General features: G+C 42.9%; 1 protein-coding gene across 1 annotated transcript in view; it reads right to left on the bottom strand.

Annotated features, from left to right (window-relative positions):
• Window positions 1–18,349, bottom strand: part of PPEF1 (protein phosphatase with EF-hand domain 1) — a 112,152-nt gene that overhangs the window by 67,979 nt on the left and 25,824 nt on the right. Inside the window, exons 6-7 of the mRNA XM_059158383.1 lie at window positions 6,926–7,053; window positions 6,203–6,263 (exon numbers count right to left, since the gene is read on the bottom strand). Coding sequence (XP_059014366.1) covers window positions 6,203–6,263; window positions 6,926–7,053 — 189 coding nt within the window. The remainder of the gene's footprint in view (window positions 1–6,202; window positions 6,264–6,925; window positions 7,054–18,349) is intronic.

The following is an 18,349-nucleotide window of genomic DNA, read 5'->3' as shown; positions in this document are numbered from 1 at the left end:
TTTGGATTTGGTTTGAGATTTGAGAATCACTTAATTATTCCATTTTAGGTTTGAAAACTAGACATACAGAGCAGCTTGGCAAATTTTATCTCAGATTCCACTGTGCAAGCAGTAAAGCCTAAGTATTCTACGTAACTATCTTAATAATCATACCATCCCGTTCTTCGAGACACATCCTCCTGGCTGTACACACTCAAATATTGGGCTACTCTTGGGAAAAAAACAATAACAACAAAGAAAGACAAAAACAACCCCACCGGTCTCACTGTATCATCTTATAATTGACTTGTTGAGTAATCCCGACTGCTTGAGGTACAAGCATGACATGATTTTCTTTTCCCGATCACTGCCTTCACCCATGCTCTGTCTGCTCTCCCTTTCTCATCAGCTCCTACCTCAAGTCAATTCCATCAGTTCCAGTCATTAAAGTGCAGTCTTGTTTTTTTAAGAACAAAATTAAAATAGTGTTTTTTCTTCTGTAAAACAAACACAAAAAAGCTTAGTTGGCTCTTCTTTCCATACATATGTTGACCTTCATTTCTTGTAAGTTCCATGATAAATATATGAAAAAGCACCAATTCCCTAAGCCATTTCTTAGGCAGAAGTACTCAATATGAAATATCAGTAAACATCAAAATCATAATCCTTCTGCTGACTTTTAGCCACATTAAAAAAAAAATAACATAGATTCTCTTCCTAATATGGGTAGCTAATGTGAGTCATGTATGAAAACAATCAAAAGCTCTACCAAGTCGAATGCAAGTACTGTGGGTTGCAACTCAACTCTTATAACTAGTAAGAATAATTTAATGAATGCCAGCAATATGTAAAGATTTGTGCAACGTGTAACTGGAATGAGTATTTACGTGTTTCACTTATAATTCTGCCAACATGAATCTAAACTAATTAAATATAATGAAATATTGAATTATAACCAAATGATACCTTTACAAGTTGTTCTAAAGAAAATCTCTCAAAACTACCCCCATATAATCTTTTCTTTTACCCAGTACAAACTCAAAATCTGGACAGGGAAAATGTTAAAACCCATAATTAAAACACACACACACACACACACACATATACTTTCTGCCTCTACCGCCCACGTGTCATTTTGAAAACAAGCTCCAGATATGGCTGGGGAAAAAAAAAACACCAACTGAACTATATTTTATAGTTATTTCATTTCTCAGTTATGAATCAGGATTAAAACTGGGAGGCTCCATAGAACAAACTCAATAAACAGCAACATGGCATTTCATAAAGTTCAACACGTGTTCCTGATTATTGAAAAACTCAGAAATCCAGGAATGAAAGCTTACCTCCGTAACAGAATTCTAAAAATTTAAATCAACAAGAATGATTTTTCCATTAAGAGCATTAACAAGACAGGATGCCTAGTTTCACTGCTTCATTTTCCCATTGTTCTGCCATTTCTAGCCAACGCAACAAAACACAGAGCTGAAATAAGGGCAGTGATGATTGGGTAGAAAGATGCAAAAATAAAGTTACTTGTGGCCAGTGTGATTAAATATCCACATGCAAGAAAACTGGTGGAGAAACTCCCAGAACTGATAGAAGAATTCAATACTACAGAGGTTTGAATCACAGCTTTACTATTGCTGAGATGAATAACCCTGGGAAGTCACCTTCTAAGTCTCCATATTCTCATCCAACAAAAGGGGATGATAATAATACTAATATCAGTGGTTTTTTATGAAGACTAAATGAAATATTTAAAGCACTTAAAAGACACAGCACATGGCAAACATTTAAAAAATATTAGCAATAATATTAAGTTCATTCATGCTGTTGTTCAATAGTTGCCCAATACAAATAGATATAAATCAAAGGCTTGTTAAACACTACCAATAATCACTGGGGAGATATCATGGTGAAAATAACCTACTGATGATAGGCACAAAAAACTATAAAATACCTGGGTCTGATAGGACATTTTGGCTGATTTATGAAGCAGAAAGAATTGTCAAAACAACAATTGCACCCACTCTACCCCACTTCCTACTTCCACCAGCCTCTGTTTAAACATGTACAGTAGGTTTGGCTTTCTATCTTATGGGATGGATGTGTGGAATCTCCCCATTAAGTCCTGTGAACTGGCTTCAGCAACAGAGTAATAGTGCACAGAAATGAATGGCTGCCAGGTCCCCCTCCCTCTTATGGAACACTCGGGATGTCTGGACTCCCCTGTGCCTCAGAGTTAAAACCATGAGTCCAGCTCTGAAATCTGGAAATGTTAAGTGACCTTCTGGGCCCAAAATATACCATGTTTTGGGGGGTCCTGGTGCTTTTGCCAAACTGGGTGATGGTTGTGTGGAACCTTCCCACCAAGGAAGGCCATCAGAAAGCAACCTACAGCAATGTCCAGCGCGGTGACCTTAGTTAACACTACTCTAATTGTATGCTCCAAAGTTGCTAAGAGAGTACAATTTTAAAGTGCTCACCACACCTGAAGGACTTGTAACTATGAGGTGATGGTTGTGTTAACTAACCTTGTTGTGGTAACCATTTCCTAATATATATATATATGAAATCACCGCACTGTATACCTTGAACTTTAACAATGTTATATGTCAACTATATTTCAGTAAAGCTGGAGACAAATATGAAACAAAATCTACCTACAGAAGTAACCTATAAATTCATTTTTCTGTTACACACAGCAATCAAATCAGTAAGATTCTAGGACTCTATATTAGAGAGATATATAAGAGAATAGAAGCCTAGAAATACGCCCTAATGCATATTTTTAAATGAATACATGATAAAGGAGACACTAAAAACCCTGTGAAAAGATACATTATCTTTTCATAATAAATACATAATCCCCCAATACATAGACATGGTGGGAAAAACTGGTTAACTACTTGGACATTTTCTTTTTAGCTGTGTTCTTTAATTGTTTTTAATTACGAGGCATCAAGACTTCCTTTTTTGGTTTAATATAAAAAATCCCAAATTTATGAAGTGTTGAAATTTTTAAAAGTCAAACCATAAAAAAATCTAGAAATCCAGGCACAGCGATCCACATTTTAAATATTTCAAAGCCTTCTAAGTTTAAAAGCGGGGATTCACAAAGAAAAAGATATTTAGACTTGAAAGATATTTTAAATAATTAATGGGTAAAAACTTCCTATACCTGATGGAAAATATCAACCTAGATACCACAGAAGCTCAAACAAACCCCACACAGGATAAAATATAAATGAAGCATCATCAAGGCTCATTATAGGCAAAGCCCTATTTTCCACTGTTACTTAGGTTAGTTTGTTTCTTCCTGAAACCCATCAGGTGATTCTGTTATTTGTAATACAGTTAAATTCATTTGTCACTGTATGTATTCTATTTCGGAAATATACACGCACATTCTTTTCCTGTTTGTAATAATTTTTTTTAATGGATGTGAAACATTATCATGGTTCTAAAAGTCAAAACAAAAAGGTACATTCAGAGGAGTCTTATCCACCCCCAGCCTCTGCCCGACTCCATTCTCCCATTCGTTCTTTGTCCCCTCTTCCCACCCATCCACTCATCCCCTGTAGGTAAACAAGGTCATTAGTTTCTGGTTTATTCTATAGGTTTCTCCTGTATTTATTTTGGGGCGTGCGCACGCATACACACACACACACACTCACACTCCTATCAGGCAAGGATTTCTCAAACAAGATGCAGAAAGTACTAAGCATAAAGGGAAAAAAATTGTACTACATTAAAATCAAGAATGTCTATTATCATCAAAAGACAGCATTTAAATATCAGGGAGGTAAAAGCCAAAGACTAAGAGAAGATATTTGCAGTATGTTTATCTAACAAAAACTCATATTCTCATATGTAGAATACTTAGAGCATTCTTAAAAACTGGTAAGAAGAGAGCAGCTAACCAAGTAAGAGGATGGCAGGAGACCAGAATAGGCCCTTCACCAAACAGGACGTTCACAGGGCCGCCGCACAAACAAAAAGGTGACCCACTTCAGCACTCACCAGGGAAAAACAAACTCAAGCAGAAATGGGATACTACTACACACCGGGCAGAATGGCTAAGATGAAAAGGGTTGACAGCTCTAAGTGCTGAAGAGGATAGAGAACACTGGAACTCTCACCCACCGGTGGGAGTATAACTTGGTACAATAATTTTGTAAGAAGGTTTGTCAGTATCTAATGAAGCTGAACACGCGCAGGTCTTGTACCCCAAACTTCCACTCCGGGATCGTGGGACATCTTTATTATAATCTTTGTAATAACGACCCCAGGGAATCAAGTCCCTTTGTATCTACGTCCCTTTATACAACACAAGAGATGGAGCTTTCCTACCCCTTGTGAATCTGTGGTTGCCCTTGTAACTTGCTTTGACCCAAAAAATATGGCAGAACCAATTTTATGTGAGTTCCAGAGAATAGGCCCTAAGAGGCCTTGTAGCTTCTGCCTTTGTTCTCCTGGGATCCAGCTACCATGTGAAGAAGTCTGGGATATCCTGCTGGACAGAGAGGCTACATGAGGAGAACTGAGATATCCAAGTTCATAGCCAACACCAGTCCCAGACAGGTGAGTAGAAGCATCTAGGCCTCCCTACCCCGCCCAGCCAGGTTGAGTGAGCCAAAATGATACCAAATGGAATGAAGACAAGCCATCCCCACTGAGACCAGTTCAAATGCCCAATCCATAGAACCACGAGCAATAAAATGGCTATTGTTTCTAAGCCACTAAATTTGGGGGTGATTTGCTATGCAGCAATAGATAATCGGAAATGAGAATATAGCAAAAAAAGATATGTTCACCAAAAAGGACATATACAAGAAGGTGCATAACAGTACCATTCAAATTACACAAACTAAAAACAATCCAAATGTCCATAAACAATAGAATGGATGTGTTTTGGTAAATTTGTAACATTTTCTTTCTTGTTTTGGGTGTGGGTTACAAGGGCATGGTTACTTCAAGAAAATTATTGAGTCCTGTACTTACAATTTGTGTGCTTTGATGTATGTTAGACTTGAAGAAAAGTTTACATAAGAAGATTAAATCACCGTCCCCTTCTTGGATAAAAATTTTTAAATATTTTTAAATCACCTACAGAATTTTTTGACATGCAGATTCTTTAAAATACAGAGCCTGAGTAAATGTCTCTGGGCTGGAACCCAGCCATCTGTGGACTATGAATCTCCATAAATGATTCTGATGCTCACAGCCCAGATCGAAATATTAGGTCATTAGCAAAAAGAGTGCTGCTTCATTTCATCATCATTATATTTCCTCTCAGAACTATTTTGCCAAAGAACACGAAGCACAAACAACTATTTTCAAATTGCAATTATCTAAAAGAAAGAAAATGGCAAAATCCCCACTTCCTCCCACTCCCCACTCCTCAGGTTTGGCTATTCTACCATTTAGAAAGCTTCTACAGATCATTAAATGCTTTAATTAGTTTCATACATATGCGCTCAGCTCCAAGCATGCCATTAAAACACCATTCCTTTGCCACTGTGAAGGGTGCTCACTGGATGATTTCAAAGGAGTTCTTAGATGCCATATACTTTCAATTAGAACAAAAAATGGTTGGCCCAAATTTAAGAAAAATAAGTTTTTAAGCCTAGCATCTACCTTGAAGATAACAACAGTCATCTTGATTTTGCAGGAGAAAGATGTACCTTGGGAATAACTATAATTTCAAAATCATCTTGAACCATGCCTTCACTGCCTGTCTGTGAGATGATTTACTTGGTCATTTCAGAATGATGGCATAAATGATAGACAGAGAGACAGCTAGCTCTGCCGAAAACAGAGAACCGTGTTCAATCTACCATGTCCCCCCAGATTTGTTTCACGAGATACTCAAGATATTTTGATCTCTCGGCATGAAAATTCTGGGGATAAAAAATACGATCCTCTTCACTAAAGCTGCTATGGTATATCAACAGGTTGTGATTCAGAGGTGTTCAACAAATTAACGTTGAATGAAATCTAATTCCGCTTTGTGAAAGTGATGAAATTAGTCAAATTTAATAAATAACAATCAGAGGAGAAACGCCACCTGAACTGATTTCACGGTTGGTGTCACGAAGACGAGCCAGGTGGGCCTCTTTTTAATTTCTCAGTGTCCCCCCATCTTCAGACTTCACATCGCTTAATGGGGACAATTCGATATTTAATGAGTGCTTTTCAAAAGACTAAGCGTTTTACTTACCTGGGTCTTTCTCATGTATTTGTGTGTAGTTTTCCAACATGAAGGAAAAGAAGTTGGATAGCTGGACAAAATAAAAGTACATTAGTCAGTGAAGGATCCCCAAATAGCCACTGTGGTAAATACAGTTGGCGCCCTCTCCCAGCCTCTGCCTGCCTCTGCCTGCCTCCCTCCTCCCTTGTGTCCTCCCTCAGCTGGTGGGCAGCACCTCCCCAGAGGCACAGGATATCACAGAGCCTCCCACCCCTTAATGGCTAAAAAGGACTTCTTTTCCACAAGGAAGCATTAAAGCTGGATTTATTACACCATTCTTACACGCTTGAAAAAGGCCTTCCTCACCCATCTATATTTTCTTCTAGAATTCTCACCGGTTTGCTCTTGGGAAATGCTTTCATATTTTAACTCTTTCAGATATTTTTCCCTTCAAAAAGAAACAACTTTACTTCCTCCTGGGACAGGTGCCCAAGAACAGAGTAAGACCATTTTTTATTAGTTAACGAGACATGTGGCAGCCCCCCTCAAAATATAAACTTCAGAAATGAAAAATACCATCCTCTTCCCAAATCCTACTCTCTCTCCTCAGCCACTTCCGAGACAATGTCACCCTCTGCTAAAGTTCTCACCAAGGTTCCTCAGCTTAAAATGGACCCAGACTTTCCTTTTCTCACTTGTGAAGGGTAAAGAGAAGCATTTTACCGGAAGAAGAGATGAGCCAGCAAAACAGACCTGCAATTGGCCTTGTTCATCAGCATATTCAATGGACTGGAAGATGGTGAGGGCATAGCGTTGTCTGGCCTTCAACCGAGCACTGTAACCGCGGTACCAGTTCTGGATGACCAACGCCGCTTTTAGCGCTGCAGCCCCACGGGATATGAAAACCAGAGGAAACCAGTTACTATGCAGCTATGGGACAGGGAAGTAGAGGCTTCAGAAAAAAAATCAGTCCACCTGGATTCCTAGGTTCTAAGCACATACACACTACAATGGGATTTACCTTTATGTTTTTGTAAAATGTCCTCAAGTCCTGAATACTCGGAGAATAATGATGGCATAGCCGTTAAGAGTAGAGTTTCTGGGGGGCACCTGCGTGGTTCAGTCGGTTGAGGGTCCGACTCTTGATTTTGGCTCAGGTCATGATCTCAGGGTCGTGGGATCAAGCGCTGGGTCAGGCTCTGTGCTCAGTAGAGAGCTGGCCTGGGATTCCCCGGCCCTCTGCGCAACCCCGCCCCCACGCCCTCCTACTTCCACGTATCCTCTCTTAGAGGGGAAAAGAGAACAGTAGAGTTTTGGGGGCAAGAAGTTCTCAATATGAATCCCAGCCATGCTAATTATTGTCTGTGTGACTCTGGTAAGTTACCAAAACTCTCAAAGCCTCAGGGTCCTCACCTGTAAAATGGGGAAAATAACAGCACCTACCTCTGGCCCTACTCAGGCATATTCACGTTCCATGTCCTATGAAGGAACAATTCCATTCTTCACTATATACCCCAAAGCAATCCTCACACAGCCCATAAGGGAGGCGTATGGGGACACAAGAGTTCCTGTGCTTGAGGCAGTAGGGAATCTGACACCAACGCAGCCTGGCTCGCCATGGCTGGGAAAGAGAATGTGTAACCATGGTGGGCGCACACCATGACCTACTAGGCCACAACCGGAAGCAATAGATTAAAGAAACCCATAGCAACATGGATGAGGCTTAAAAATATAGTGCTTCGGTGAGAACAGCTTTAATTAGGGACAGTGAAATGTAACATAATGTCATTCTATATAAACTTAAAACACACATACACAAAGCCAAAATACAGATTTCCTAAGAATATATATAAAGGAAAAGACACTAAACAGATAGATCGGTTATTTATGGGGGGGGGGGGCGGGTGAATATAGTGCACGTGAGTAAAAAGGAACAAAAGCAAATTAATGAGCCAACATAAGAAAGGGTCTTGCACAGCCCGGCAATGACAATGTGCAATGAATCGGAGAAGTATGATTCACTCCAGCTTCTGTACGTGAGATTCAAATAAGAAAAGACAGAGGGAGAGACGAAGACACCTCCCTCCTTCAGAGCCCTTACAGTAAGGATGAAATGAGCTACTACAGGAGAAGAGTTCATCCCCACGCCTGGTTAATAAATGGCTAAGCTAATGGCTACTATAGTGATCAGTGTTGTCTTGTTTGTGGATTATTAGCGCACTGACTCTCTTCTGGGGCTCTGAGCCTTTGAATCATCCTAGAGCTTCATGGCTTTGAAGAAAGCGATCAGGTGAGAGATAATGAGATTTAAAATATAGTCTCTTATGCCTTCCACAAGTTTTAGAGTGAAGAGCAATCAACACCAGCTGGCTTCTTTTATTCATGCTATAATTTTTCCCAGTTAGCACATAGAAATTAAGAGTTGACTATAACAAGAACAATTTGAATTCTAAAAGCAGAATTCTAGCCTCCAGTCCCAGTATCCTTGGCTTAATACTACTGTGGTACGCGAGATATACTACTCATCTGAGGGTTTTTATTGATGAGTTTCTCCAAGACTCTCTGGTTCCAGAGACACTCATTTCGTTATTCATATTCCAGAAGATGCCAGGAAGTAGACACAATAAAGTCAAGTATCACGATCTTTATAGGGGAACACCACAGAAAGAAGAAATAAGAGTGACTTGTTCGATAGCGCCAAGCAGATGATTGGAAGGTTCAAAATCTCAAGTCTTCACCCCATATCATTACGGAGAGCCCGGGCTCCCCCGCAAGGTCTGTTCTATGGGACAGCCGCTGTCATGACCAGGCCTCACCTCGGGTGCTCTGTTTCTCAAGCGCAAAGGAACTGTCCCAGGGCTATTTACTGAGCACTTCCTGAGGGCCAGGCCATGGGTTCATTTCCACAGTCCTCACCACACCAAGAAGCTGAGACACTACTTAGTGTAGTGTAGTATAGTGTAAGATCACTTAGCCCAGAAGCGGAAACGCGCAGCACCAAATGGAAGCCATGTCTCACTTAACCTCCGCAGAGCTACCGACCTTCTGCTGCATCTGTTTCTTCATCTGCATAGTTAGGCACTTCTACTCAGGGTCAGCACCACCGATAAGAAATAATCAGGCTTACTATGCACTATTTCTATCATTAATAATGGGACGAAACAGCTACCACATGCAAAGGGGCTGCTAGGAGAGATTTAGCCCCTACAAGTATCATCTCTATGTTACATACAAGGAAACCTGAGGTTCAGAGAGGCAAGTGTCTTGCTCCAAGTCACTTACCTAGTATGGATTCGGGTCTTCTGAATTCCTACTCTGGGCTCTCTCCACCATAGCTGGTTACAACTTTCCCTAATCTCTGTGTGCCTCTCCTTTCTTTGAAAAGTAAGAGCCAGCCTTTATGGAATGCCTCTATGCGCCTGGCACTAAGCTACACACAATACATACAGTACCACTTCTACTCCTCCCCCACGCGGGCAGGTGGGTGATGGAAGCCCCCTGTCCTCTCTTGGCCTGGCTTCAGTCCACTCCCTTGCCAGGATCCCCACCCCACTCCCGCGGGGAGGAGTTGTGATCCTACTCGGTAAGCCCACAGTGCTTTCCGGGGCTGTGTCCCACTAGTAGGTGTGGAAGGCAGATGGCCATGTTCAGTTCCCTGGCTCCTGCATTTCCTCTTCTGCTCCAAAGGCAGGAAGCTGAGCCCCCACTTCCCGGCTCAGAAAGCTGCCATGCCCGTTGCTGCTTGCCTTCCTCTATTGGAGCTTATGGTGCCACTTACTAAACCATCACGCATCAGCCGTCACCCCCCACTTCCCCGATGCTGAGACCAGGGCTCTGCAGGCCACATTTCTGATCAGCGGGGTGCTCTCTGCTTGGCTCTGCCAAGGGGGATGGCAGTAGAGGGAGATGGTGCGGCTGGAGGAGGGAAGAGAGACACCCTCCTTCCTGTCTTCCTCCCGTTCCTCTTGGTGTCGCCTAACAATGGCTGCCCCAGCAACCCCCGCCCCTGGTCCCCCTGCACCAGTCTCTGCTTGTCGCAACAACCAAATCCCAACTGCAGCGACGCCATGCACGAGCAGCCTCGGGGCTGCCCTTCAGAGACCCCAGCACTAACTGGGCAGCTTCATGGTCAGAGGTCTGAGTTTCAGTTCTGCAGGAAGCCTCCTCCAAGCTTCTAGATTTTCGTAATTCCTGCCTCCATCTGCCTTAGTGCTCCTTCAGAGACTTTTCTGTTGCCTGGGAACAGTCTGATACCCAATTACCCAATTACAGGCTCTTCCTCTTCCCTTCTCTAGTCACATCCCTCTGTGGTTTCTGCCTTCTGACCACACCCCTGCAGGAGGGGCCCATCAGGTTAGGCCTCAAGTGTCCAGCTTCCTGGAGGCTCCAGCTCAGGCCCTTAGGAGAGTCCCACATAGGGATTTCGAGCACTCAGGTAGCAGCTGACAAAATGGACTTGGATCCACACCCTGTTATAACTCTTTTGGTCCGCAGCTGCCCCAACCCCCTCTCAGGCACAGAGAAGGATACCAGCAGGGCACGGCTGAGGGTACCAACCTCCAACCTCTAAAGCCTCATCTGGTTCCGAAGATGCACCCTCCCCTCTGCAAGATATACACAGCAGGGCTATTCTAGCCACCTGAGGCTTCTCCTCTGGTGCAGAAACCTGCAAAACAGCAAAGGGTAGAGCCATGGGACAGACCCTACCCGAGCGGCTGCTGGCTCCGTAACCCCCAACCCCGCCTGCAGAGTTGAAGAGCTGTGTCATCCAGTTGTGAACTTGGTGGACAGCTTAGATCCACTTCTGGTCCTGCTGCTTCATCCCATAACAGGGCTTGTCTTCCCTGTCACATTAATTCCATGCAGAAAAAAACAAAAATAAAAGCTATTGCCATATATGTCCCAAGGGCCTTCTATTTTTGTCTAGAAGGAAGCAATAGCATAGGTTTAACAAGTTACCTGGCCAATTTCCTGTACCCAGCACAGGTGGATTCTCTATTGCCAAGCTGGGGTGGTTTTTTCAGGGGGGGGTTGTTTTTTAATGGCTTTTCTATGGTGACAGTCACTATCGTGGTATTTTACATGAAATTAAATATCCATGTAGAAGGTCAATGAAGAAGGCAAATAATAAATTCAGAGCATCTGCTTTGTGCCAGGCACTGTGCTGGTGCTTTATGTGGATCATGTCATTTGATTTAATCCTCCCAATAATCCTAGGAAGCATCATTATCCTTATTTTACAGATAAGGAGACTGAGGCTCAGAGATAACTTGTTTGGAGGTCAGGTCACTTGTCAGTGGGAGAATCTAGAGTCAAATCCGGATCTCTGTAATTCCAGAAACAGGGCTTATAACCACTATGCTGTACAACCCGGTGTGGTGTTCGGAATCAGCCCTAAAAATAAGACAATGGGCAGCACAGTAGTATGTCCTCCCTCCTCCAAATTCCCTACGTCCCATTCCCTATGCTTTTCACTTGTTCCTTTGTTCTCCATAGCATGTTTTACCGTCTGACATTCTATGTAGTCGTATGTTTATTGTCTATCACTCCCTATTAGCTAAGATACATGAGAATAGGGACTTTCTTTTGTTGGTTGCCATATCCCCAGGACCCTGGGTAAGGCCTGCCAATGGATATTTGTTGAACAAACAAACAAATACCTTCCAGGACTGTTATAATAATGACATATGAGCAATGCACAATAATGTATTAGTAATGTGTTGATACACATATTCATAATAAATTAATTGATTGATTAATATAAAATGCTTAGCACATTGCCTGGCACATAGGAAACACTCAATAAATAGTGGTTACTGTTTTTTAAAAAAAGTAAGAGGGGAAGAACAGGTCATAATTGTCTCTCTCCCAGCTAACTTCTAGTGACACCCGCCCCGATTCCTAATTATACGTAACAGTTTATTTAAAATTTCACAAACTACTGTGGACAAACACACACCATCTCAGAACCCAAGAGTGAAGAGCAAGAAGAATCATGCCAGCCAGGATCTATAGGGCTCACTCCCATGGAGAGCATGGTCTTGGCTCAAACCTCACCTTCTCAGCAAGGCCTTTCCTGACCATCCTTTTCAAAATGGCCCCATGGCCCCTACTGCCTATCTCATTTCCTCACCACAGCACTTAAGACTATCTGGTATAGCATATGTTTTACTCATTTGTCATTATCTGTCTCCTTCCACGAGGACGTAATCTCTGTAAGGGCTGGGATTATAGTCCGTTGGGTTAGCCACTATATCCCCCGAGTCTGGAACAGTCCCTAGAACATAGCAGATGCTCAATAAGTATTTGTCGAATGAATGAAATTGCTCTCTGGTTAAGACTTTCTGTCTTGTGTTTCTCTTCATGCTGACAGGTGGAGTCTTAGGTTTGGTTTGTTTTTTAAATAGGAGGTTATGTGACAGTTCTTTAAACAAGAAGCTTATAGTCAGAACGGTAAGGCATTTAAAGACTCTCTGCTTTTAAAATTCTGCTGGCAGAGGCCTCCTGAGGAGGCATCAGGATGAGCAAATATTTCACGGAACTTTAAGGGGCCTGACATCCAGTCAGGAAGAAAGAGAGGCACAAGTATGATAGAACCTCATTAAAATGAATTCAAACGAACTGGAAAGAGTATGAACCATCTAGTAGCAAAAGGCTTTAAACAAGAGGAGAAAACAACCATTATCTCAGCTCTTCAAAGCACGATGAGAATAGTCTGGCTCGGCTCTGGGACCACAGTTTTCCTTGCTATTTTTGCTCACAGCTATTCTATATCTGCCATCTGCTAGAGTGTGTGACTGCCACAGGGAGACTTCCAGCTTCACGGAAGAAACAGCTCAAAGCACATGCCTGGTGGACATGAGATGGTCACAAAGCCTGCTTCTTGGGCAGCAAGCAAGACGAGAACCCAAGAGGCTTGCCCATCCACAAACTGTGGCACCGCTGCACAGCAAGGGTGCGACACAGCATTCTAGTCCCTGGAAAGCATTTTTCTTTTTCTTTAAGATTTTATTTATTTATTTGAGAGAGAGAGAAAGAGTGCAGGGGGAAGGGCCAAAGAAAAGGGAGAGAATATCAAGCAGACTCCGTATTGTGTTTAGGAGCCACGAAGTCTGGTCAAGGGCACTGCCCCACTAGGTTAAGGTTTGAACTGATGCAGGCCTAATCCTGCCGAGGGCAGGGTGCCCCCCCCCCCCCCCCCCGCCGCCACCACCAAAGGCTGCCAAGGGCCAGATAGCTCCGCAGATAAGCATGGTCTGGTAAGTCTCTTGCCTTTTCCTCTGATCCCCGTATGTCTCTCAAATAAAGAGCTCCTTGCTAATCTGCCACAAATATCTCTCAGGCTTGTGGGTCGGAGCAACTTCAAGGAGGTAAATTATTCTGTACCTAGGACTATGGAGAACTTCAGATGTGTACAGCGATAGAAGGTTTCCTCCCTAGGCTGATGTTTGTCCAAGGCTCTCACAAGCCGAGCCATTAAAACACACCCTGCCTCCTGCAAAGGTAACGCCTTCCCGTTTCTACTTCTCTCCTATATACTTAGTTCCTCCAGATAGCTTCTCGTTTTCCATTAACCTATATCCTGTTTTCCTGCAGGCCCCAGAATAAGTTACCAAAAAGCACATATTTGTGCTACCTCCCATGGCTTTCTGAGGGACATGATTACTCAAGAAGCAAGACCCTGTCCCCCATCCCTGGCGCCAGTCTATACCCATTATAGCTTAACTAGAATAACTTGTGCTGAACAAAGAGAAATTATCTGATGAGTGCTTGAGTACTTTGATGTCCTTTGCACGAATGTAGCCCCCACCCCAAGTAAACTGCCTATATGAGAAGCTCTAAAATCAGAATAAAGAGGGAGATGCCTGACTACTGACCAGAACGCGCTGTGTGGCTCTCTCGTTCCTCTCGCGGACACCGCCCCTCCTTCAGGGACACCTGCACCTGCCGAGGCTGGACCCCGGCAGTGTTGCACGTGGAGCCCAATGTGGGGGTCGATCTCACCACTCTGAGATCATGACCTGAGCCTAAACCAAGAGCTGGATGCTTAAGCGACTGAACCATCCAGGGGCCCCTGCAAAGCATTTTCCTTAAACATAGGGAAATGGAAGGCAAGCATGAGGCCCAGTCTCCAAACACTGACAGGCCTCTTAAAACTATCACTTTCCCTAAATGACAAGAGATCTTAGTTCAGTCACTCTTGGAAACCTCTGGTGTTCCAGTCAGAGAGGGGCAAGAATTAGAGGTCATTTCTTTGACTTCTTATTTATACATGTACACACCCACCCAGCAACCCATCCACATGGGATAATAAAAATAAATTTTGAATTTGTAATATGGAGACTTCCATTTTGGTTCTGACTCAACCAGGTGGCAACCATGTAAACTTGGCCAGGTTGTCTAACCTCTCTGGTCCTCAGCAACTCATGCGAAAAATGAAAACTTGAAATTATGTGATCTCTAAGATTCTCTCCAGTTATACAATGTTCTAATTTATCTTTCTATTTTTTTTTTTAAGGCCACAGCTGCAGCCTACCTATTATTGCACAGAGCAAAGCTGAAAGTAAGCATGCAAGGACAAAATAGGACATGTACCTGTGAACACTCAAATCAGAAGCTTCTGGACAAAGAGGACAATTCTAAAGGCTACTAAAAAAAAAAAAAAAAAAAAAAAAAAAAAATCTGAGTCATCCCTGTTGAAAAATCCAAGCCAAGTCGCTAATATCCTTGGCTTTTCCCATCAAGGAATTGTAGCAAAGTGTGCTAGCAAGTGTCTGGGAACATTAAACACTTCCCCCACCACTTACCTTTTAAATTGCCTAAAGTATGATTACTGTGTATGATCTGTTAACTGGCTCGACTGAGAGCCCACAGAAGACCAGGCGGGGGGGGGGGGGTGGATGGAGGAGAAAGTGAAGACAAGAGGGGGCTGGGAGACACATACACACAGGAAGGGACTAAGTCCAGAAGTTTCGATGAAGATCGAGAGATCAGAAAATGGGATAATCCTAAAGACCGCAGAGGCCGAGCTGATCCGAGTGACCACAGGGGCCAGGAAATGGGCGCGAGTAGCTCAAGGAGAGAGAATAAGTAGATGCTGGGGCTTAGGAGGCCAAGGACACCAGCGCATTTGTGGTTGTTCGCGGGCATAGTGAAGCTGCTCAAGATGGTGCCAGGTTGAGTACATAGAGTCTGTGATGGATGGGGGGGGGGGGGGAGAAGGCAAAAGCAAGGAAGAGCTAAGAAATGGCACTCCCGAAGGCTTGGAAAACAGAACTCAGGTTGTACAGGATGGGGACAGTCTTACCTTTTTACTCGGAAACATTTTCAAGCATTTGGGGAAAGGGAAGAACAGTACAGTCGTTCATATTTCGTCTCCTATACATTCTCCTACTCTCTCCCTCTCGCTCTCTCTCCACGCATAATAACATCATTTCTGTAGTCTCCTTTATTCTAGAACAATTCCTTAGCCTCCCTTTCTCTTTAACGATCCTGAAATTTTTGAAGAGCACAGGCTAGTTATTTCAAATAGCCTTCCATTTGGATCTGTCTGCTACTTCCTAGTGATGAAATTCAGGTTATATATTTTGGTAGGGACAAGTGCTGAGTCTCTCTCAAGTGCGTTGCATCAGGAGGCGCATGGTGTGCATTGATCTCATTATTGCTGAGATGAACTTAGATTATTTGTTACTGCGGTGTCTGTAGAGGCTGCTTGATGGCAGCAGGCTTGAGCAAGGGGAAGCTGGGTAAGGTTAGAGGGGCCCACAAGCGACCACCAGGCTGAATGCAAACAGGCTCATTAGGCGACCCACCCGGAAAAAACTATAGACCCTGGCTGACCAATGGGCTATTTACAAGAGAGCACAGGTACCAAAAAAGGAAAATTCCATATGTTCCCATAACTCCTCACCTTCCCCCCCCTTAACTAGAGCCCCTCACCACTGCCTCCTGGCAGTCTCTCTTCTGCTCTCCTACCTGCTGCCCCCCTGCCAGGTATCCAATAAACCTCTATCTCCTTTGTTCTGCCTCTGGTGAATTCTTTCACTGCCCATGCTGCCAGGCTCTAGTGTCTACCTAGAATTCTCTACTACAGGCATATTTGCTTCCTCTTTATAATTAACAAACAATTTGCAGGAACATGCTTTAGGACCGTGTATATATTCTATTCTCTAAAACATCCATGGATAGTTTTTGCCAAAATCAATTCTTCCTTTTTTTTTTTTTTTAAGATTTTATTTATTTGCCAGAGAGAGAGAGAGGGAGAGTACACACAAGCAGGCAGAGAGGCAGGCAGAGGCAGTGAAAGAAGCAGGCTCCCTGCCAAGCAAGGAGCCAGATGCGGAACTTGATCCCAGGACCCTGGAATCATGACCTGAGCCAAAGGCAGCGGCTTAACCAACTGAGCCACCCAGGCGTCCCCAAATCAATTCTTTCGACAGTGATTGCAAAAGAATGATTTTCAAAACTTTTTCTCTCTACATTTCTCTGTTACATTTTTGACACCTGAAAAAATGTTCATCATCACTAGCCATCAGGGAGATTCAAATTAAAACCACAATGAGATACCACCTTACACCAGTTAGAATGGCCAAAATTAGCAAGACAGAAAACAACGTGTGTTGGAGAGGATGTGGAGAAAATGGAACCCTCTTACACGGTTGGTGGGAATGAAACCTGGTGCAGCCACGTTGGAGAACAGTGTGGAGATTCCTTAAGAAATTAAAAATAGAGGGGCGCCTGGGTGGCTCAGTTGGTTGGACGACTGCCTTCGGCTCAGGTCATGATCCTGGAGTCCCGGGATCGAGTCCCACATCAGGCTCCCAGCTCCATGGGAAGTCTGCTTCTCCCTCTGACCTTCTCCCCTCTCATGTTCTCTCTCACTGTCTCTCTTTCAAATAAATAAATAAAATCTTTAAAAAAAAAAAAGAAATTAAAAATAGAGCTTCCCTATAACCCTGCAATTGCACTACTGGGTATTTACCCCAAAGATACAGATGTCGTGAAAAGAAGGGTCTTCTGTACCCCAATGTTTATAGCAGCAATGGCCACGGTCGCCAAACTGTGGAAAGAACCAAGGTGCCTTTCAACGGACGAATGGATAAGGAAGATGTGGTCCATATACACCATGGAGTATTATGCCTCCATCAGAAAGGACGAATACCCAACTTTTGTAGCAACATGGACGGGACTGGAAGAGATTATGCTGAGTGAAATAAGTCAAGCAGAGAGAGTCAATTATCATATGGTTTCACTTATTTGTGGAGCATAACAAATAACATGGAGGACACAGGGAGATGGAGAGGAGAAGGGAGTTGAGGGAAATTGGAAGGGGAGGTGAACCATGAGAGACTATGGACTCTGAAAAACAACCTGAGGGTTTTGAAGGGGTGGGGGTGGGAGGTTGGGGGAACCAGGTGGTGGGTATTAGGGAGGGCAAGTATTGCATGGAGCACTGGGTGTGGTACATAAACAATGAATTCTGTTATGCTGAAAAGAAATTATAAATAAATAAATAAATAAATGCAAAAAAAACTATTACATTTTTGAGTATGTAAGAAATTTGGCTATGTAAAAGTACTACTAGCATTTTAAATTATTAAAATACTTTCTCATAGGAAATATGGTCTATTCAACAATTCAATAATGACCTTCAAACCCCACTCAGAATTTAAAAAATTAAATGTCTTGACAGCAATTCTGTTTTATGTCTCCCTTGTTATTAATTACTAATCATTCATTCACCCGAGGTCAAAGACAGTCAGCATTAAATTTTGTCTTTTGCAGCTGCTAAAAAAGATAATGCCACATAAAGCCACAATCATATAAGAAAAGTGTTCTGATTACGGGAACTAACTGGCAACTGGGGCCGAGGTAATGGCCTTTCTTACACTCAGTTGAAATATGTCTCTTTGTAACAAGATTTTTCTAACAATTAACAGGATCCAACTAAAAGCTGGCTTCTTTGTGAATTGTCTAGTCCAGGCTGGAAGCTGGCAAAGAGCATTTAAATGGGGAGGTGGGACTTCATAGCCTTTCAGTAATACTTTCTACCCCCTAAAAGCTCATGATTCTAGAATGGATACCTAAACAGTCCATGGCAGACTCTCATAATACTGAAGGTTTCTAAAGCAGAAATGGATTAGTCACACAGCAAATAAAGAAAAATATGAAGATGCA

This window comes from Mustela lutreola, chromosome X, assembly GCF_030435805.1.
Source record: "Mustela lutreola isolate mMusLut2 chromosome X, mMusLut2.pri, whole genome shotgun sequence".
NCBI lineage: Eukaryota > Metazoa > Chordata > Mammalia > Carnivora > Mustelidae > Mustela > Mustela lutreola.
Note: the sequence above shows the minus strand (reverse complement) of the source record. Positions and strands in the feature narration are given on the sequence as shown.